This window comes from Amblyraja radiata, chromosome 7 (assembly GCF_010909765.2).
Source record: "Amblyraja radiata isolate CabotCenter1 chromosome 7, sAmbRad1.1.pri, whole genome shotgun sequence".
NCBI classification, from domain to species: Eukaryota; Metazoa; Chordata; class Chondrichthyes; order Rajiformes; family Rajidae; genus Amblyraja; species Amblyraja radiata.
Genome location: NC_045962.1, coordinates 73747885 through 73771481, shown reverse-complemented (window position 1 = coordinate 73771481; position 23597 = coordinate 73747885). Strand labels below are relative to the sequence as shown.

The 23597-nt window shown below is 39.8% G+C and overlaps 1 protein-coding gene across 50 annotated transcripts in view; it reads left to right on the top strand.

Moving 5' to 3' along the window:
* neb (nebulin) overlaps positions 1–23597 on the top strand; it is a 224129-nt gene that overhangs the window by 182478 nt on the left and 18054 nt on the right. For 22 of the 50 annotated variants that reach the window (XM_033024768.1, XM_033024762.1, XM_033024753.1 and 19 more), the window contains 14 exons: positions 2933–3046; positions 3836–3940; positions 4427–4531; positions 7224–7328; positions 9532–9624; positions 11467–11559; positions 13146–13238; positions 14346–14438; positions 15695–15787; positions 16680–16772; positions 17939–18031; positions 19828–19920; positions 21797–21889; positions 23308–23400. In XM_033024768.1, coding sequence (XP_032880659.1) covers positions 2933–3046; positions 3836–3940; positions 4427–4531; positions 7224–7328; positions 9532–9624; positions 11467–11559; positions 13146–13238; positions 14346–14438; positions 15695–15787; positions 16680–16772; positions 17939–18031; positions 19828–19920; positions 21797–21889; positions 23308–23400 — 1359 coding nt within the window. Of the gene's footprint in view, positions 1–2932; positions 3047–3835; positions 3941–4426; positions 4532–7223; positions 7329–9531; positions 9625–11466; positions 11560–13145; positions 13239–14345; positions 14439–15694; positions 15788–16679; positions 16773–17938; positions 18032–19827; positions 19921–21796; positions 21919–22241; positions 22414–23307; positions 23401–23597 lie in introns of those variants that run through there. The other 28 variants (XM_033024802.1, XM_033024803.1, XM_033024760.1 and 25 more) reach the window with 25 other exon arrangements.

Here is a 23597-nt window from a genome sequence, read left to right as displayed (position 1 = left end):
TACCATATATCCTACTAACATAGAAGAAGGCGATTCAGCCCATTGGGTCCATGCTATCTCTTGGTCCAATCCATTTACTAGCACGGTGGCATATCGGTAGAGTTGCTGCCTTAAGGGCCTGTCCCACGAGCATGCGATTCCATGTGGCAAGCGCAACCTAAAGGACCTGTCCAACGAGCATGTGACTGCATGCGGCAAGCGCGACCAAACCAGAAGCGGGGGCCACGCGGAGGTCAAGTGCGTGACATGAAGTTCTAGTCAAGTCCACGGGAAGTTCGCACGTGACGTACGGCATCAAGGCGGTGTGTACGGCGTCGAGGCAGCTGCGGGCCAGCAGGCCATTGCCGCGCGGAATTTTTGAACACGGTCAGTTTTTCAGAGCCCCGCGCGATGTCGGGACCAGCTCCGCACAACTCCATATGGCTCCGGCGATCGAAATGGAACCGGCCCCGCAAGGCCGTACGGCTCAAGCGACCATGTTAGGTCGCGCTTGCCGCATGGAGTCACATGCTCGTTTGACAGGCCCTTTACAGTGCTTTAGCACCAGAGACCCAGGTTCGATCCTGACTACAGGTGCTTGTCTGGATGGAGTTTGTATGTTCTCCCCATGGGTTTTCTCTGAGATCTTCGGTTTCCTCCCACTCCAAAGACATACAGATTTGTCGGTTAATTGACTTGGTATAAATATAAAATTGTCCCTAGTGTGTGTAGGATAGTGTTAATGTGTGGGGATTGCCGGTCGGAGTGGACTCGGTGGACTGAAGGGCCTGTTTCCGTGCTATATCTCTAAACTAAACTAAAAATTCAACCATTACCCCAGTTATTTATCTGTAAACTATTTTCTCTCACAAGCCCATTAATCTCCATATGATTTTCATATCAGTCACCTCCACTGGGGTAATTTTGCTCCCACCATCCCAGTCACCCTGCTCCCTTTCTGCCTCTCATAATAATAATATATTTTTATTGTCATTGCATATAAGCGCAACGAGATTTGGTATGCAGCTTCCAACCGATGTCATAACATAAATAACTAATAAAATTTAGATTTAGATACCCCGAGAACATGGATTGTATAAAGAACAGTAAAACAGTCAAAACAGTTCAACAGACTAACGTGCCGATGTGTCTGTACACTCATCTCCCACCCCCTACTTCCATATTTCCTTTTATCCCCTTTCCCCTTTTCCCTGCCCCTTTCCAGCAGATCCCTCTCTCCAGCTTTACATTTCACGCCTCCTCTTCTCTCCTGATCTGATACCCTTTTATCTCCTTTATACCTTCAGACTTTGTAAGTATTGCCACTCATCTGCCAATTACCCCCATTCACCTGTATCCACCTATCATTTCCCAAGCTCAAACCCCTCCCACTCTTTTCCAGCCATCTCCCCCCTCTACTCCAATCACTCTAAAAAAGGGTCTTGACCCAAAATGTCATCTGTCCATTCCCTCCATAGATGCTGCCAGATATCCTCCAGCAGTTTGTGTTTTGAACCAGCTTGATGTTTATGCAGGTAGTTCAGATGAGCAACAGGAAACTCAGCTGGTCGGCCTAACAGCTTTGGAATGAGTTAACTGGTATTAATGTCTCAAAAACAAAACTAGCAATTATATATGATTGTCTAATGTGTACATCTAAATTTACCGTACAGGTTCTAAATTGCCACTAAATTTGAACTGAACCAAATATTTAAAAACTGGGATTCTTGACCACATCCTTGTGTGTAGATTAATGAATATGTTGTAGTGGAACCATGCCTCTACAATGTTTAGTTTCCTTTGACTAAAAATGTGCCACGGTTTCAGTTGAGTTTAGTTTATTGTCATGTGTACCCAGGTACAGTGAAAAGCTTTTGTTATGTACTGATCAGTCAGCGGAAAGACAGTACATGATTGCAATTGAGCCATTCACAGTGTACAGATACGTTCCCTATTCATCAAAGCTTTTACAACAGATATCGGACTGCAAAGCATGACAAATAATTATTTGAACTTAAATCTTAAACATTAAGAGTAAAGGGTTAAGTTAGGTCTTTATTCTCTGGAGCGCAGAAGGTTAAGGGGGGACTTGATAGAGGTCTTTAAAATGATGAGAGGGATAGACAGAGTTGATGTGATCAAGCTTTTCCCTTTGAGAATAGGGAAGATTCAAACAAGAGGACATGACTTCAGAATTAAGGGACAGAAGTTTAGGGGTAACATGAGGGGGGAACTTCTTTACTCAGAGAGTGGTAGCTGTGTGGAATGAGCTTCCAGTGGAAGAGGTGGCGGCAAGTTCGTTGGTATCATTTAAAAATAAATTGGATAGGCATATGGATGAGAAGGGAATGGAGGGTTATGGTATGAGTGCAGGCAGGTGGGACTAAGGGAAACAAGTTGTTCGGCACGGACTTGTAGGGCCGAGATGGCCTGTTTCCATGCTGTAATTGTTATATGGTTATATGGTTATAAAACATTAAACTTTAAACTTAAACTTTAGGCAGAGAATATTTTTATTGATTAATACGGATATCAGGGGTTATGGGGAGAAGGCAGGAGAATGGGGGTTAGGGGGGAAAGATAGATCAGCAACGATTGAATGGTGGAGTAGACTTGATGGGCCAAATGCCCAAATTGTGCTCCTGTCACTTATGACTTAATGAACTCAAGCAGCATAATTTTGCTTGAGCAAAAGATCAAACTGCAGGAGGAACTCAGCAGGTCGAGCAGCATCTGTGGGAGAGAGGAAATGTCCACATTTCGCCGTGAGACCCTGCCTGGCCAGTCTGATATTGCTTCAGGTTTCAGCTTCTCAAGTCCATTGTGTCCTTACATCTTTGCTTGAATTTGACAATTTCCAAATATTTAATGGCTGAAGATTGCCTCTGGACTCTTATTCAATAGAGTCGTAAACCAGTGCGCTAAATTGCCTCCTTTTTTCTCTCAATCTCAGAGAGAGTACAAGAGATCGTTGGAAGAAGAAATAAAGGGCAAAGGTCTAGTGGCGTTTGCTAACGAAACACCAGACTTTGCCAGAGCTAAGAATGCTACAGATATTTTAAGCCAGGTGAGTGATAATGGATGTAACTGCCATCTAATACTGGTAATCCTATCAGTCCCATTAATACAATAGCATTTATGATGTGTGTAATTTAATTGACTAATTATGTGGGATAAAATTGCTCGGTACAATTACTTGTAGTAAGTTCGCTTGTATGGAAATCTTTTGATGTTGTTTCCAAGGTTCGTCAGCTGGGCTTCATTCACACTCCCAGCCTTATGGATTTTGCGCCTTGGATTTTCGAATTTGGATTCCAACGTTTGTATTTTGAAAAAGTGCATCAGTGAAGTTTTTTGATACAATGAAAAGAGAAAGTAGAAATAAGAGTTACATTGCTGTAGTGCTTTTCACAAATTCAGGTTGCCCCCGAAGTTGTGTCAATGCAGCAATCATACCACACAGCAGGATCTCACAATCTATATTGTAATAATTGTAATGATGTCTATCTTTCAGGAGTCCCAAAGAGAGACGATAAATTTAAAAACTGTTGCCAAGACAGCAAGAAAAGTATGAAGTAGACATTTAACTGAGAAGAGGGTTGCTGGAGGAACAAGGTTGAGCATTTTCAGCATTTTCTATTCTAGGTTTCCAACAACAGCTGGATGTTACATGACAAGAGGAATTGATTCGTTATTCTTTGGCTTTGCCTACACCCCAGTTGATAGAAGCAGCAATTATAATGACAGATTTAAACCAATATTGGTTTCAGCTGGATCGACCAGCATTTTGAATTGAATCATTCGCTGTCTGGAATCTTACTTTTGTGTTTACTCATGCCTGGTCTTTGATTTTTAGGTAAAATACAAATATTTGGCCGAAAAGGAGAAATCTCACTACACCACTGTCATTGACACACCTGACATTATTCATGCTCAAAACGTGAAGTATCTGAGCAGCCAGGTAATCTGCATCATTCTCTCACCATTTACCTTTGGCTGAGATGCCTGAAAATTTGATTAAAATAATCTGTTGCCTCGATAAAATTCATGCGGGGGGGTAGGTTGTATTCTGTGTATAAGTGTAAGTGATAAAGTGGAACGAACTCTGGTAAAGGTTCCATCCCGTTCTGCAATATGGGGCCATTTAAGACATGGGGACATAACGAATAGAGGCACAATTTTTTAGTGCATTACTGGTAACAAATATTTCTTGCCCTCTGATAAAATTCCCCAGCCTATATTTAAACAAAAGTAGCTCACAGCAAAGAAGCAGCTTATTAGAATAAAGCACACAATAATTTTGTTCCTATCCAAGTCAAGTAGTTTGAGCTTCCTAGTGCTCAATCAGTTACATTTGGGCAAGGTATTACTGTTAGGAACCTTATGTACGATAGAAATGTACCAGTTTGTTGCCGTCTCTCACACTGTTCCCAAATTTTTATTCTAGAAACAATACAAGGCCGAAGCAGAGAAGAACATGTCTCACTATGTCCCAGTAATTGACACACCTGAGATGCACAGAGTGCGGGAGAACCAGAAAAACATCAGTACAGTAAGTCACAACGCCTCATTGGCACTTAGTTCACTTTTTCCAACACTTTTTCCTGGTTTCTGAGCTAAAACGCCGACCAGGTTCCTGGGTCAATCTGTTTGTTCTGGATGGCTATTCCACTGCAAGGTGCGTCCCACAAAATAGGGACCATAGGAAGGGAACAGAGAACAAGGCACTGTTAACATGTTGTCCATTCAATGTAATACATGTCTGGAGATTAAAGGTCCCACTTTGGTTTGGGACATGGTGCAAGAAAGTTGCTGTTGTCCTTGAAGGGGTTAATAAGGACTTTCATTGTTGTTGTCTGAACAATTGGTGTTCAATATGTTTACCTGAGATTGTAAACATTAATACTGTTTGTGTATATTTGCTTTGCTTGTTTTCATGGAATTCAAGGGGGCTGTAACAAAATACTCTTTTTATTCAAGGTGAAGGAAGAGTTCTTTCCTCCCTTTTCCCTCCAGTATCTTGAAATAAACAACATTAATTTAAGCCACATCCTCACCAACTAACACTAGGTACTGTATTCCAAGGACAAGAGAGATATCAGCTTCGTTCCCTGCCCAATACCCCTGCACGATAGAAACCCTACATGAGATCAAGAAATTGCCGGGGTCACTGGAAAAACCAATGGGACTAGTCTGTATCCTGGAAACAAGGAACTGCAGGTACTGGTTTACAAAAAAGAGCACAAAGTGCTGGATAACTCAACGGGTCAGGCAGCACCTCTGCAGAATATGGATGGGTGATGTTTCGGGGCGGGACCTTTCTTCAGACTTTTAAGTGAACGGCCCCTTATTTCACCTAATCATGCAATCTATCTATATCCCATTGCAAATCACAATGCCCTTGTCATGACATGCCCTTCCTCCTGAGCTACAAACAGAATGTTGGAGGAACTCAGCGGGCCAGGTAGCATCTGTGGAAGGAAGTGGACAGATGGCGTTTCGGGTCGGGACCCTTCTTCAGTCTGAACTACCCTCCCACCTACTTTTGTTATCGGCAAACTTGGAACACTGCATTCCTTTCCCTGCTCCTGGTCTTCACGATTGATTGATTGATTGATTATACCTTTAATAATCCTTTACAGGAAATTACAGTGCCACGACAGCTTCAAGACAGACATAACACCACACATTTCCTCAAATGGCTTCCATACTTAACAAGTTAAAATACAAGTTAAAATACAAGTTAAAATACAATTAATTTAAAAAAAAGTGCAGTTATTTATGCGCATTATATAACCTTATAGCAGCTGGTAAACAGGACTTCCTATGTCTCTCAGTTTTGCACATTGGTGCAATCAGCCTCTGACTGAAGATGCTGCTCTTGATCACCTTCAGGGCATGGAGTGGGTGAGTGGGGTTGGTCATTATAGAACCTAGTTTGTTCAGAGTTCTGGCCTCTGCCACCTGCTGGACCGTTCGTTGCTCAGCCCCGACCACTGAGCCGGCCTTCCTGATTAGCTTGTCCAGTCTGTTTTTATCCGCTATATATTGTATTAAATATTGTAGTAAACAATTAAGAGCGAAGATCCAATACCGGCAAAATGCCATGAATTACATCCCTCCAGCAAGAAAATTACTCCTTCTGAACCTGAATTTTGTGGTCGGCATTGCGTTCTCTGCATATCGCCAACTTGGACAATTTTACATTTTTATCAAGCCAAGTAATCAAGGCAATTGTACGACCTGTACGTCTTTGGAGTGTGGGAGGAAACTGAAGATCTCGGAGAAAACCCACGCAGATCATGGGGAGAACGTACAAGCTCCATACAGACAGCACCCGTAGTCGTGATCGAACCCGGATCTCTGGCGCTGCATTTTGCTGTAAGGCAGCAGCTCTACCGCTGTGCCACATTTATTTCAATTCTAGTTATTTTTTATGTGGCAATTAAAAAAAAAAAAAGGGTGGCACAGTGTTGTAGCTGGTAGAGCCGCTGTCTTATAGCGCCAGAGACCTGTTCGATTTTGACCTTGGGTACTGCTGTGTGGAGTTTGCATGTTCTCCCTGTGACCGCGTGGGTTTCCTCCCACATCCCAAAGGCGTTCAGGTTTGTAGGTTAATTGGCCTTTGTAAATTGCCTCTAATGTGTGTAGGGAGTGGATGAGAAAGTAAGGTGACATTGAACTAGTGTCAAGGGGTGATTGACAGTCAGTGTGGACTCGGTGGGCCTAACCAGTTTTCAATCCATGCTAATGCACTTCCTCCAATAACTTCAGTTCTTAATTCATGCACCAACCTCTTCTGTGGGACCTTGTCAAACGCTTCCAAATTGGAAACCTTCATAGAAACATACATTCATACATTATATCTACACGTTTCCGTTTATCAACTCTGCTAGACAAATCTTGTCTCACACTTTTCCAATTTATCACATCAATATCTTCATCAATGGATCACATGCAAAATGCCAGCACAAGAACTTACAGACAAAGGTTTTGTTACAGTCCAGAAATTCCTCTGCTTTATGCTGGGGGTGAAATTCATCTTTTGTCTTCAGTGGTAAAATGATCTGGGCTTTACCCCATCTCTGCACAATGTGTCATGGTGATGCCAATAGGTCCAAGTACAGCAGGTGGCAACCATCTACCACTGGACACAGCAGACCAGTTTCACCCCACTGTCTTTTCAATGTTTTCTTGCCTGTTGCTCCTGTTTTCTCACTGTTGATTTTCACTCTGTTTTATAGCTTCAGTACACTTCAGATCATATACATAATAAAGGAAAGGTCACTACAGTAAAAGACACGCCTGAAATCCTTCGAGCTAAAGAAAACCAAAAGAATTTCAGCTTGGTACTTTTTACCTAAATATTTTTTCTGGTGCTAACCTACTCACCATTTGTATTTCTCTCCTTTTCTTTTTAACATGCAGACCATTTTTTTTAAACAAAATTCATCAATTTGCAGAAATCTAACAATAATCAATTTAGTTTCATTCTGCAGTTGAACATATATTTTCTAACAGTAGCCTCAATTACTATTAGAACATAAATACATAGATAATAGGTGCAGGCAGGAGTAGGCCATTTGGCCCTTCGAGCCAGCACCGCCATTCAATGTGATCATGGCTGATCATCTGCAATCAGTACCCCGTTCCTGCCTTCTCCCCATACCCCTTGATTCCGCTAGCCCTAACAGCTCTACCTAACTCTCTTTCGAATGCATCCAGTGAATTAGCCTCCACTGCCTTCTGAGGCAGAGAATTCCACAAATTCACAACTCTCTGTGTGAAAATATTTTTCCTCATCTCAGTTCTAAATGGCCTACCCCTTATTCTTAAACTGTGGCCGCTGGTTCTGGGCTCCCCCAACATTGGGAACACGTTTCCTGCATCTAGCGTGTCCAATCCCTTAATAATATTATATGTTTCAATAAGATATCCTCTCATCCTTCTAAATTCCAGTGTATACAACCCCAGTGGCTCCATTTTATGACGATATCACAGTCACGCCATCCCGGGAACCTCGTGAACCTACGCTGCACTCCCTCAATAGCAAGAATGTCCTTCCTCAAATTTGGAGACCAAAACTGCACACAATACTCCAGGTGTGTTCTCACCAGGGCCCTGTACAACTGCAAAAGGACCTCTGCTCCTATACTCAACTCCTCTCGTTATAAAGGCCAACATGCCATTAGCTTTCCTCACTGCCTGTTGGACCTGCATGCTTACTTTCAGTGACTGACGTACAAAGACACCCAGGTTGCGTTGTACTTCCCCATTTCCTAACCTGACACCATTCCGATAATAATCTGCCTTTGCGTTCTTGCCATCAAAGTGGATAACTTCACATTTATCCACATTACACTGCATCTGCCATGCATCTGCCCACTCACCTAACCTGTCCAAATCATCCTGCATCCTTATAGCATCCTCTTCACAGTTCACACTTCTACCCAGCTTTGTGTCATCTGCAAATTTGCTAATGTTACTTTTAATTCCTTCATCTAAATCATTAATGTATATTGTAAATAGCTGCAATCCCAGCACCGAGCCTTGCGGCACCCCACTAGTCACTGTCTGCCATTCTGAAAGGGACCTGTTAATCCCTACCCTTTGTTTCCTGTTTGGCAACCAATTTTCTATCCATGACAATACCCTACCCCCAATACCATGTGCTCTAATTTTGCCCACTAATCTCCTATGTGGGACCTTATCAAAGACTTTCTGAAGGTCCAGATACACTACATCCACTGGCTCTCCCTTGTACATTTTGCTTGTTACATTCTCAAAAATTCCAGAAGATTTGTCAAGCATGATTTCCCCTTCGTAAATCCATGCTGACTCGTACCGATCCTGTTAGTGCTATACTGTAATACATCTTTGATAATCGACTGCAGCATCTTCCCCACCACTGATGTCAGGCTAACGTCTATAATTCCCTGCTTTCTCTCTCCCTCCTTTATTGAAAAGTGGGATAACATTAGCTACCCTCCAATCCACAGGAACTGATCCGGAATTTATAGAACATTGGAAAATGATCACCAATGCGTCCACGATTTCGAGAGCCACCTCCTTGAGTACCCTGGGATGCAGACCATCAGGGTGTGGGGATTTATCAGCCTTCAGTCCCATCAATCTACCCAATGCCATTTCCTGACTAATGTGAATTTCCTTCAGTTCCTCCATCACCTTAGGTCCTCTGTCCCCAAGTACATCTGGGAGATTGTTTGTGTCTTCCTAGTGAAGACAGAACCAAAGTGTTCAACTCGTTTGCCATTTCCTTGTTCCCCATAATAAATTCACCTGTTTCTGTCTTCAAGGGACCCGCATTTGTCTGAACTAATTAGTTAGTTAATAAGTTTATAGTTGTGTAATTAATTTGAGCCACGTTATTGAGTTTTATTGTTTCAATTGTTTGTGTCTTGTAAACTGTTGTCAATTTGTTATTAAATCACATTTTACTTGAGCATATTTAGTTACATTGCCAAGGTAAGAAAATAAGGTAATCTTCTCTACCGTGACCTTCATTCTTCTACCCTACTTCTGTGTATAAAGATCGCATATAAGGATGAAGTTGGTTCTGGAACATCAATTAAAGAAACACCAGAGATGGAGAGAGTCAAAAGGACACAAGAGGCTATTAGCTCGGTATAACCCTTGGTGGTCCAAATCCTCCATTCCCTAGTTTGTGATAATCCCTTAATTATAGTATTCCCAACCTCTCACTGTTGCCTTCAGTGTGAAAATTTTCCTTCTAACAGTTACAGAATCAATTGTGTAATCACACATAACCCAGGTTATGAAGCTTCTGGGATTTGCGATACCATGTTGAAAATGTGCTGAAGAATTATGTTTAAATGTCCATGATACCACTCCTTACTCTCTGACTTTGAAAGGGCTCTGCACATTGGCACTGATATATAATCACTGCATTACTGTACGTATGTACTATTTATGCAGAAAACACAAGCTCAAATCATTTTACCAGATTGTTAATATAAAACAGATGATAAATTTATGTTGGGCCAATATGTAAAGAGATCTACAAAGGATTGTGCAAAGCTTGACCTACTCTTAGAGAATTAGACAGGACAAGTGATTTAAATGTCAGTGGGCAAACCACTGGCCATCCAAGTTGCGCATAGAACAGTATAGCATGGGTACAGACCCTTCAGCCCACAATGTCTGTGCCAAACATGATGCCAAGACCAACTCTTATCTGCCTGCACATAATCCATATTCCTCCATTCACTGCATATCCAAGCATCTATCCAAGAGTCTCTTAAATGCCACTGTCACATCTGCCTCCACCACCACCCCCAGCAGCTCCTTCCAGGCACTTGTCACCCTCTGTGATAAAAATAAAAATTTGACCCGCACATCTCCTTTAAGCTTTGCCCCTCTCATCTTAAAGCTATGCCCACTAAAATATGCATTTGATACTTCCATTGTGGGGCAAAGGTCCCGTCCGTCCAGCATACATATGCCTCACACAATTTTCTGTACTTCTATCAAATCTCTCCTCAACCTCTAGTGTTCCAGAGGAAGCAATCCAAGTCTCTCCAAACTCTCCTTGTCGCTAATAATCCCTAATCGAGGCGTCAATAATGAATCAAAACGTGTCCTCCTCAAAAGTCAAACTGTGAAAACAAGCAAACCCTAATTAGCTTTATTAACAGTGAACTTTAAACATAGGAAGCTGATTCATGTAAATTAAGCCCCATTAAATAAAAAGCAAAAAGGCTTCATGTGGAGCAATTCATTGTAATCATCTGCTTTAGAAGCTGCAAAAACATTCAAATCTGAAATTTGCTAAAGCATAACCTGGGTTACTTTATCAATGACAAAAGCCTGTGTCATGTTTCTGGTTTGAAACTTTATTTACCTTACATTAATAACCATTAATAACCTTTACAGTATGCACCTTCACAAAGAACCTGGGAGAGGAGTTTCAACTCGCCTCTCCTGCTGATCCACCACAACTTGGGCAGTGAGCTGTAGAGTTATGGAGGACAAGCAGGATTCCTCCCCGACCACCGACCCCCACCACCTTCCCTTTTAAACGAGTGCAGCCAGTAACACAATGTTTAATGTTTCTAACTTCACTTAGCGCCTCCAACTGAAATAATTAATTTTATGTTATATGCTATCCTTTAGTTGAATCGTAATTTTGCTCAAAAACGTTAACAAATTTACACTTTGGGTACGATATTATGAGTTTAATTATAATGTTAATACTTTAGAAATGACATTACTTTGAACAAATATTTTTATAGGAAGAATTTTGGAGACCAGTTTATATGTTTGATTAACCCCTCCTTCAAATGAAGTGTGCAGATTGATTCCCCGCCCAGTAATGTGTGCGATGTTTTATATTGCAGTCTGTGATCCAACATACTGTGTGATTAACTGTTTGTCAAAAATATGCATCATATTATTTGTTATGTGCTTACTGTTTGTCATTTCCTCCACGATCTACACCGCTTGTAGATTAAATACAAGGAGATTATTGGGCAAGGAACTGCAATCTCTGACCTGCCTGAGGTGAAACGTGTAAAGGAGACGCAGAAGAACATCAGCTCGGTAGATGCTGGTTTCATTCACCCATGTTATTCCATATTCCATCTCCACTGCCTAACCATCATATCACTAAACCAAACCCTCTTCATATTGTTTTCCATTTTTTAATTTACAATCATTTTAACTTCATTGTCATTTTTGAATAATGATGTGAGTTTTGGGAAAACAGTGGTAAGAAGGAAATCTGCAACAGGTAGACTTACATGAAAAGGTTGTATGACCAAATGCCAGAAGATCTTTGTTGTAGATGTACATGTCTACAGGAACACATGTTGCAGGATGAAGGTACTAAAAGTGTCATGACATAAAAGACTATTAATGGGACATTTAAGTCTAGCCTGGGATGTTCTGCGCTGTTCTCCAACCTATCTGTGTTAAACCATAATTGAGAAAATCTAAATTAAAACAAAAAATTCTGAATGTAGTTAGACGGTCACCAACACTAGTGGAGAGAAAGAATAGAGTTGGTGATTCAGGCAGCTGATCTTTCATCAAAACTGAGAAATTCTCATCTTATTCTCATCAAAGATGTTTATTGTAATAATATTGGAGCAAATATTGAATGTGAGAGCTGGAACCATTCATTCAGTTTGACAAAACATGGTGCACAGTGGCGTAGCAATAGAGCTTGTGCTTCATTGCGCCAGAGATCTTGGCTACGGATGCTGTCTGTACGGTGTTTTCGCATTCTCTCTGTGAGTGCTTTTCTCCAGGATGCTTATAGAAACATATAAAATTCTTAGAGGATTGGACAGGGTAGATGCAGGAAAAATGTTCCCCATGTTGGGGGAGTCCAGAACCAGGGGTCACAGTTTAAGAATAAGGGGTAGATCATTTAGGACTGAGATGAGGAAAAACCTTTTCACCCAGTGAGTTGTGCATCTGTGGAATTCTCTGCCACAGAAGGCAGTGGAGGCCAATTCACTGATAATTTCAAGAGAGAGAGTTAGATTTAGCTCTTAGGGCTAAGGCAGTCAAGGGATATGGGTTGAAAGCCAGAACGGGATACTGATTTTGGATGATCAGCCATGATCATATTGAATTGAGCTTCTGGCTCAAAGGGCCGAATGGCCTACTCCTGCACCTAGTTTCTATGTTTCTATACTCTGGTTTCTTGCAGGTTTATAGGTTAATTGGCTTCTGTAAATTGCCCCCAGTGTGTAGGATGAAAAAATGGGATAACATAGAACTAGTGTCCGGTCAACAGTGGGTATGGACTCAGTGGGCCAAAGTGCCTGTTTCCATGCTGTATCTCTAAACTAAACTAAAAACCTTTCCAAAATTAAAACTAATTGAACAATGGAACTGAGAAAGGCAATTGTTTAATGTATCAGTTTAAAAAATCATATTTTAAAAGTTCATAAAATTAAAAGCAAATTTTGAATTGAGAAAATAGATTAAAATTAATTTTAGCTCATTATTTGCATGTTTGTTCTGTGCAGTGAAAGTGTTTGTCTATACTGCCCTGCTAGATGAAGTGTGTGGTTTGTTGCGGTGTCTAATATGTTGTGGTATGTAGTTGTCTTTATCATTGTTTGTCATGAATTTACAATATTCCCTTTCCTCCCTGATCTACACACATCTTGTAGATCAAATACAAGGAAAGTATTGGGCAAGGAACAGCAATCTCTGACCTCCCTGAGGTGCAGCGTGTAAAGGAGACGCAGAAGAACATCAGCTCGGTAGTTGCTGGTTTGCTTTCCCTGCGTGTTACACCATAATCCACCTTTACTACCGAATCCCTCCTGGCACTAAACACAATTTATCAATTTTCTCTTCTTATTCTTTATCTTCAGTTTAATTTTAATCAATTTCTAGTTTTAGATCGCAATTGCATTAACCAAACTTTTGATGAGATTAAACATTTCTGGAGAGAGATGAAGACTGAGAGGTGACTAGGTGGAGGTTTTTATAATGATGACACAGCTTTGATAGATCATATTTTTATATAATTTTTTTAATTCAGAAATTCTTAGCGTTGAAAAGGCTAGATGTGGGTTCAGTTCAGTTCAGTTCAGTTTTAGTTCAGTTTTAGTTCAGTTTAGGTCAGTTCAGTATAGTTTATTGTCACATGTACCAAGGTATAGTTGAAAGCTTTTGTTGTGTGTTAATCAGTCAGCGGAAAGACAATACATGATAACAATCGAGCTATTCACAGTGTACAGTAAAAGTGGGGAGCGATTGTAATATGTGATTGTAGATCTGCTTCTGTGGCGAGTGCACAAATAGTCACATGGGTTGAGCGCCATCTTGGGAAGCAATGTTTCCCTTGACTGATGAGTCGGGGACCAGAGAACAAGGATCAGACTGTTCTTAATAATTTTCGCATCCTACTGACATACATCCTACATATTTACTGACAACTCATAAATCTCAGCGAGGGCTCCTGCAATTTCCTCTCTAGCTTCCCATAGTGTCCTCAGATATATCTGATCAGGCCCAGGAGATTTGTCTATCCTCATACAATTCAGGACCTTCAGCATCTCTGTGACCGTATTGCTGACTGCACATTATATTATATTACATATAATTATTTGTATATTATTGTGGCCCTATTATAGTATCACTAATCCTCTCAGGCTCTTTCTTCTCATAAGAAACGTTCCTTAACACTTACTTATATGCCTTATTCCTAATTATATAGATCATTGTCAACTATTGTCTGTCATTTGTACCTGTCACTTGCCATTGGATGTGTTTAAAATGTTACATGTGCATTTAAATGGTGGTTATTGTCTGGGCTGTGCTTACAGTTTGTCTTTTCTCCATCTGAACTACGCACGTTGTAGATAAAATACAAGGAAAATGTTGGGCAAGGAACAGCAATCTCTGACCTGCCTGAGGTGCAGCGTGTAAAGGAGACGCAGAAGAACATCAGCTCGGTAGTTGCCAGTTTGATTCGCCTTTTGCTTAATCCATTGCTCCACTCTCCGTTGCCTTACCACTTTCAATCAATGCCACGAGACAAAATTAATGTCATTACTTTAAAGACAATTTACATTAAAAAATTTTGCAGACGATTGAAACGTTTTAAATCATTTGCCAGTTAAATATAACTTGAGGGAAAAACAAAAATGATCCTGTAACTTATTTTAAGAAATACTGTACAGTATTCTACAGTGAGAATATACACAGAACGTACTACAATGATATCATGCTTGCTATAGCAGTGTAAACCTTGACTCCTGAAGATACACCAAATGCTGGAATAAGTATCTCAGTGAGACAGGCACCATCTCTGCAGAGAAAGGATGGGTGGCGTTTCGAGTCGAGACCCTTCTTTATGTTATCAGAAGTTTCTTGACAGGTGTCAATTTTGCCGCATGTGGCTGATTCTGGACCCTCTTTATAGCACCTATGGCTTTGTGTGAGATGCCATGGATATTCCCTCAACACAGAAAACTGAAGCTAAGGATTATGTGGCGTTGCCTGAGACTGTCTGATGCCATTTACATTATATTATAGGCCGAGAACCTAAAATTATACTTTGGTCTATTCCATGGCTTGGCACTGTTAGTATACAGTTGACATGCTACGGTAGCTTCAGAATTCCCCGATGATACCTCTTTCACTTCCTACCACAAATAGTCACAATGGGTTGAACGCCATCTTGGGAAGCAATGTTTCCCTTGACTGATGGGTCAGGGACCAGAGAACAAGGATCAGACTGTACTTAACAGTTTTCGCATCCTACACACTGTATTTACTGACAACTCATAAATCTCAGCGAGGGCTCCTGCAATTTCCTCTCTAACTTCCATAGTGTCCTCAGATATATCTGATCAGGCCCAGGAGATGTGTCTATCCTCATACAATTCAGGACCTTCAGCATCTCTGTGACCGTATTGCTGACTGCACATTATATTATATTACAGATAATTATTTGTATATTATTGTTGCCCTATTATAGTATCACTAATCCTCTCAGGCTCTTTCTTCTCATAAGAAACACTCCTTAACACTTACTTATATGCCTTATTTCTAATTATATAGATCATTGTCAACTATTGTCTGTCATTTGTACCAGTCAAGTACCATTGGATGTGTTTAAAATGTTACATGTGCATTTAAATGGTGGTTATTGTCTGGGCTGTGCTTACAGTTTGTCTTTTCTCCATCTGAACTACGCACGTTGTAGATAAAATACAAGGAAACTGTTGGGCAAGGAACAGCAATCTCTGACCTGCCTGAGGTGCAGCGTGTAAAGGAGACGCAGAAGAACATCAGCTCGGTAGTTGCCAGTTTGATTCGCCTTTTGCTTAATCCATTACTCCACTCTCCGTTGCCTTACCACTTTCAATCAATGCCACGAGACAAAATTAATGTCACTACTTTAAAGACAATTTACATTTAAAAATGTTTGCAGACGATTGAAATGTTTTAAATCATTTTCCAATTAAATATCATTTGAGGGAAAAACAAAAATTATCCTGTAACTTATTTTAAGAAATACTGTACAGTATTCTACAGTGAGAATATACACAGAAGTACTACAATGATATCATGTTTCCTATAGCAGTGTAAACCTTGACTCCTGAAGATAGACACCAAATGCTGGAATAAGTAACCCAGTGGGACAGGCAGCATCTCTGCAGAGAAAGGATGGGTGACGTTTCGGGTCGAGACCCTTCTTTATGTTATCAGAAGTTTCTTGACAGGTGTCAATTTTGCTACATGTAGCTGATTCTGGACCCTCTCTTATAGCACTTATGGCTTTGTGTGAGATGCCATGGATATTCCCTCAACACAGAAAACTGAAGCTAAGGATTATGTGGCGTTGCCTGAGACTGTCTGATGCCATTTACATTATACTATAGGCCGAGAACCTAAATTATAGTTTGGTCTATTCCATGGCTTGGCACTGTTAGTATACAGTTGACATGCTACGGTAGCTTCAGAATTCCCCATTGATACCTCTTTCACTTCCTACCTCTCTCTCTCCTATTATAAGACCCTTATTGTGTGGCTTGATGTGACATTCTATTTTATAATGTTTTCCTGTGAAGGGCCTGGAGATGTTTTTCTATGTTAAAGTCATTGTGATCAGCGATGGTGTTGTTGTTGTAATTGTCTGTCACGTGCTTACACATTGTCTTTCTCCCCCATATTTACACACATTGTAGATAAAATACAAAGAAACTGTTGGGCAAGGAACACCAATCTCTGACCTCCCTGAGGTGCAGCGTGTAAAGGAGACACAGAAGAACATCAGCTCGGTAGTTGCCAGTCTGATTTCCCCCTTTGTTAACATGGGACTCCCTTCCCCTTTCTGCCCCAATACTATCACTAAATACAAATAAATCTTTTTTTCACCAACTTTCTTTTAACAACTTTACCTAATCCCTGAAACTTTTGCATATTTTGTCCCAGTTGATTTTTGTTGCTTATATTTTTACATTTGTATTTATATATATTTATTTTTTTGTATATGTAATGGAAATAATGGACATGCAAGCATTTTTGGAAGAGAGGGGTGGGGGGGGGGGGGGGGGGGACTTTAACAGGTGAAAGAGTGAAAAGAGAACTATTGAGGGGATTTATCTGACCATGGGATTTATCTGACCGCAAGATTATTCAACTCATCCAAGGTCATCCAGACATTCAACTCATTGACTTTGATGGAAGCTGAAATTCAAAGGTGATCACAACCAACAGCCAGTACTCATAGGGTGTAGGCATAGGGAGATGAAGTACGAAAACATGCCCTACTGCCAACCAAAACTATCAAGCATCTATTTACACTAATCGCCTTTTTGTTCTTCCCGCATTCCCACTTTCAGGCAGCACCACAGATTCATGCTCCACACACACTCCTCGCCACTTTAGTAATGTTACCATTCCTCTGTTAACCTAGACAAAGAGGAGACCATTCAATTGTAGGGTCATCAATATAAAGATGAATCCTGATTTTGCATAAGAAACCAACACTAGGATCCTCAGCCGATCTTATTACCCTCCCTTTCTCAGTGACACTGAGGCCAGTTGTAAAATTTCATGTAACATTTCATGTGTTTCTTCTTCACAAACTGAGAATTAATGCAAAACCACTTTTTGGCTTACATGACCTGGTAATAGACACTTTTACCTATTGGACTAAGGGAGAGAAATTATTCTATAGTTTGAGCAATCTGTAGTTTGACTTTGTTTGCAGAAGATCTGTGTCACTGAATTCCTTCCCTAAACTCCTATACCATCCTTTAAGATGTTCCTTAAAGTCTGTCCTATTTTCCTGACATCTCCACCTGTGATTGATGTGCTATTATGTTTGATATTTGTTCCGTCAAACACCAGGGAGTGTTTTTCTATCTTAAAGGAGTGGATGGTCGTTGATTGTCATGTGCTTATTGTTTGTCTTTTCACTCTGGATCTACACACTTTGTAGATCAAATACAAGGAAAGTGTTGGACCAGGAACAGCAATTCCTGACCTGCCTGAAGTGCAGCGTGTAAAGGAGACTCAGAAGAACATCAGTTCGGTAGATGCCTCTTTGATTCCCTCTTTATTCTTAAGGATCTCCTTGCCCTTCCTATCCACCAACTTCCTCACTAAATGTATTGTGAAGATACTATAGTCAATAATCAAAAAGGAAATGCCAAATCATTTAAGAAGGCTGAATATAGTCAAATATTGTGAACATGATTTTATAGAAGATCAATAACATTTGTCAGATTTCCTTGAACTCTTTGACGATTTGACAAAGAGTGATGATACAGGGGAACATGTAGATATCATGTATTGTGAAACTGAATAATTTTCTGCCACAGAAGGCAGTGGAGGCCAATTCACTGGATATTTTCAAGAGAGTTAGAAATAGCTCTTAGGGCTAACGGATTCAAGGGTTATGGGGAGAAAGCAGGAACGGGGTACTGATTTTGGATAATTAGCCATGATCATATTGAATGACGGTGCTTGCTCGAAGGGCCGAAAGGCCTACTTCTGCATCTACCGTGTTTTCTATGTTTCTATGTATTTAGACGTCCAAATGGCATTTGGCAAGGCGCCACATAAAATGCTGTTGCATAAATTAATAGCTGAACATATTGGAGGAAGTCTGGTAGCATAGAAACTGACTGTCACATTGAAAAACAAGGAGCTTTCACAAATAATAGATTGTCCTGAATGAGGGGCAAATCAACCTAAAATGGGCAGGTCATTTAAAACTGAAGTACTTAGAAATGTCTTCTTTTAGAAGGTAGTGAATCTCTTGAATTATTTACCTCTAAAGGTGTTGAAGGTGACATCATTAGATATATTTAAGTTGGAGATAGATAAATATTTGAACAACTGAGAAATTGAGGTTAATGGTGAATTGGCACAGAAGATGAGTAGAGGCCAGCTTAGATCAATCATGATTAGAATAGATTTTGCGGGCAAAGTGACATTCGGAAAATGGGATGTTTTTAAACGTGTGATGGTAAGAGTTCAAGTTATGTATGTTCCTATTAGAGTGAAGGGCAAAGCAGATAGAAATATAGAAACCTGGATAAAGTGAAAAATTGAGTATCTGGTCAGGAAAAAGAAGAAGGCATGGGTCAGGGTAGAGGAATCAAGAATTGGAGGACAGGTTTAAGGTGAGAAGGGAAACATTTAATAGGAACCTGAGAAGCAATTTTTTTTAAACATATGGATATATGGAACGAGTTATCAGGATACAATAACAACATTTAAAAGACATTTTGGTAGGTGCACATTATGAAAGGCTTAGAGGGATGTGGGTAATCCAGGAAAGTGGGACTATAATAATAATAATAATAATAATAATACATTTTATTTAATGGGCGCCTTTCAGACATCTCAAGGACACCTTACATAGATTAATAGGAATAAAAACATATAATCAGAATAAAATAAGTAATAAAGACATCACAGAGACATAAATTAAAAACAGAATTCAATCCAAAAACAGAAAATCAAAAACACAATGTGACTATCTTAGATGGGACACCTTGATCGGCATGGATGAGTTGGGCCATAGTCTCTGTTTCCATGCTGTTTGACTCTATGACTATCTATGACTAATTCCATCCTTAATCACTTTACCTCTCTATCTTTACCTTCACTTTACCACACTTTTCTCCTTTATTGCATTCATGAAAGTCTTTCTGTCTGACCTAATGTCTCCTCTCATGATGTAAAACAATCATTGCTGTGAAATGTCTCGCACTGTTTCACTATGTTAAAAATGCTACGTACTGTACATGCAATGTGTTGTTGTTGCTTTCTGTCATGTGCTTTTGGTCTGTCTTTCCCCTGGATCTACATGTATTGTAGATAAAATACAAGGAAAATGTTGGGCAAGGAACAACAATCTCTGACCTGCCTGAGGTGCAGCGTGTAAAGGAGGCACAGAAGAACATCAGCTCGGTAGTTGCTGCTTTGATTGCGGTGTTAACTCATGATTCTTTCTTTCTTTCTGATCCCTCTTAACACCAGATTGAGTGTTTTTATTTGGATTTTTTATGTTCAGTGTCATTTTAACAGGTTTACCCTAATTATTGTGCTGTTATAACATGTTATCTTTTGTTTGTTTATTGATTTCTCTGAGATTAAAAAAAAGTAATTTTACTGAGTGAAAAGTAAGAGGGTGAAGGGATTGCAATTTTTGGCCTGGAATTTTCAATGACTGAGTGTGATTATGAAGTTATATAAATTACACAGTTAGATATCTAAAAGGACCACTTAAACACGTATGTACTGAATAAAACCTGTATGGATTCCAAGTCTGAAATCCATTAATTCAATTACCCAAGCTTAAAGTTTGGTTTTGAATTCCTTCACACTCTTTTTACATTTTACTCCATGGGAGTTTAACATCAACTTAATTGGAAAAATAAGATGCCTTTACTTGAAATGGTCATCATCATGAACACTTTTCTAAATTCAAGACCAGGACCATGGCATCTTTTTAATGTAACCAATTTCCAAAGAAATCCCGAGCATTTTGTGTAATTGGTCTCAGTCATTATTATGATATATTCGGAAGGAAAGCAAGTAGGAATTCCACCAGTGATCTGTAAATCACAAGTGAGGGGAGTACCTCATTGAAACGTACAGAATAGGGAAAGACTTGGATAGAGTGGATGTGGAGAGGATGTTTCCATTAGTGGGAGAGTCTAGGACTAGAGGTCATAGCCTCAGAATTAAAGGACATTATTTTAGGATGGAGATGAGGATAAATTTCTTTAGTCAGAGGGTGGTGGAGGCCAAGTCAGTGGAAGAATCTGTGTAATTCTTTGCCACGGAGGGCTGTGGAGGCCAAGTCAGTGGATATTTCTAAGACAGAGATAGATAGATTCTTGATTAGTACAGGTGTCAGAGGTTTTGGGGAGAAGGCAGGAGAATGGGGTTATGAGGGAGAGATAGATCAGCTATGATTGAATGGTGGAGTAGACGATGGGCCGAATGGCCTTATTCTACTCCAATCACTTATGACCTGTGACATTCTGATAGGGAGTTCTACCTTCCCCTGATGAGGTAGGCATGGGCTACCAGAGATTGAGACTTAGTCAGGTAATACTTCCTGTCCCTTAGCCTGGGGCTACCTTATGTATCATGAGCAACCGCTATATTGAGCAGGTACAAACATACTGACTGCCACAAATCTATGTAGAGGCCCCAATGATGGAGTGCAGCTCAGACCTTACAAGCCAAAGCTCTTGCGAAATGGCTTGTTTATTCAGGATTATAGATGGAGAAAGATATCTGAAAAATGCCATGATGTGCCACACTGCCAAAGAAGTGTCCGAACTGGGTATTGTACCAAGCTGATCTGAATTATAACAGAGTTAGTGCTGGAGGGCATCATCAGGTCCAACTCTAACATTACTTTCACCGAAGGAAACTTGCAGAATTTCAAAGCTGTGACCTTTGATAATCCTTTTAAAATCAGTATCTGTTAAGCAAATATATAGCTTTAAATGGTACTTTGTGATCAAGGTTTGATTTGAATTAACCGATATTCTATTTTCCAACTAACAAACTTTCAATTTCAATACTGAAACTCAATTCATAACAACATTGTATTTCAGAAAGTCTAATGAATATTTTCCTTTTTTTAACAAAACAATTGTAAATACTTTGAGAAAGTAAATATATATTTAATATAATATAGTCTAATCTATTAGTCAAGGTTTCATTTATCAGAACCACATAGCCTGTTGCAGTCGGTGTTGGTCTATGTTTGGTCTATGTTTGTGTGCTCACTGTTTGCCTTTTCTCTTCTGATCTACACACTTTGTAGATTAAGTACAAGGAAGGTATTGGGCATGGAACAGCAATTTCCGACCTGCCTGAGGTGCAGCGTGTAAAGGAGGCACAGAAGAACATCAGCTCGGTAGCTGCTGGTTTGATTTCTGTGCTAACTAATAGCCCTGTCCCACGGTGCGAGTTCATTCCAAGAGCTCTCCCAAGTTTAAAAAAAATCAAACTCGTGGTAAGCACGGAGAATGAATGTAGCGGGTACGTCGGAGCTCGGGGACGTCTCTTAGCGCTAACGGCAGGTACTCGGGAAGACTCGCCAATGGCAGGTAAGCACAGGAAGACTCGTGAAGATTTTTCAACATGATGAAAAATGTCCACGAGAGCCCCGAGTACCGACGAGTGGCCATTACCGTAAATCTCCGAGTTCGAATCAGGGCAAACTCGGGAGAACTCTTGGAATGAACTCGTACCATGGGACAGGGGTTTTAGTATCCCACCACCTAACCCCTGCTACCACACCACTAAAACACAAGATTCACAATTAAATTATTTTCTCTTGCCTCTTCATCCAGTGTTTTTATTTTCAATGTGCTAAATTTGTGTAACGATTGACTTTTTGTGTAGCTTATATGGGGCTGTGCCAATTATTATACAGAATTCTATAATATGAATTACAAGGAATGTACATTTGCACATGTACATGTAATCTGCAGGAATGTACATTTTTGAAGCTATCTTTTAATCTCAAAGAATAATGATGCGCACTAACCTTTGTTGCTACTTTGGAAGAGGTACTCCATTAGGAACCGTTAAATTTGGGATCCTTGGAAATAATTCTGCAATGGATTTGGGGCATTATGGTCAAATTCTCCATTGGATTTGAGATATTTTACAACCAGTCCTGCACTGGATTTGGAATCCTTTGGAACCAATGTAGTTAGGATCCTTAGGGGCAGTTTTCCACAAAATATGAACCCATTTAGAATTGATTTGAGCTGGATTTGGAACTTCCTGAAATTCAACCGCTGATTAGATTACGTTCATAATGATTGATAGACAAATTACTTTTTCAAAGGTTCAAAGGTCAGTTTATTGTCACATGTACCAATTAAGGTACAGTTCATTTTCTTTTCTACAAGTGGAAACTGAAAACAAACAGTGTTAGACATTTGGAATGCATTAAGTGTTTATTGTGGTATGATGAACTGATCTTTAAATATTTCAACTTTCTGACATGTTTTAAAGGTTTGCTTAGATGCTAACTGTTATTAAGAAATGGTTATTTTCTAAATAGAATTTTGGCATAGCCCTGACTTTTCTTCTCATCCACTACTTTCTTGCTAAATCCATTTCATTGTTTTTTTTTTAACTAAAAAATAGTTTTTTATTAAATACTTCATGTTTTACCTTTTTTATCTTAATTTTATTCATGTGTAGTGTGCATTATAATTTTTTTAATGGATAGTTTTGATAAAACACTACAGTTTTGAGCACAAGTATGAAAGACTGCTGCATTTTTATAATGTCATTTTGGGTGCTTTACTTCTGCAGATCTTATACAAAGAAAATCTGGGTAAAGGGACCTCCGTGGTGTATACACCAGAGATGCAACGCGTTAAACGCAATCAAGAAAACATTAGCTCGGTATATTCTACAGCTTTAAGAAAAGAGCACATTCAATGTTTTCTGTTGCATTCTAACTTAATAACTTGCATTCTTAATACTATATTGACCATGCATTATACCTGTATTGGCTGGTACACCAATGTCCCACTGACATTAACTAAGCTCATATGCAATAGCAACATTGGACTTACCCAGTATCATTTAAACTCTAGCTA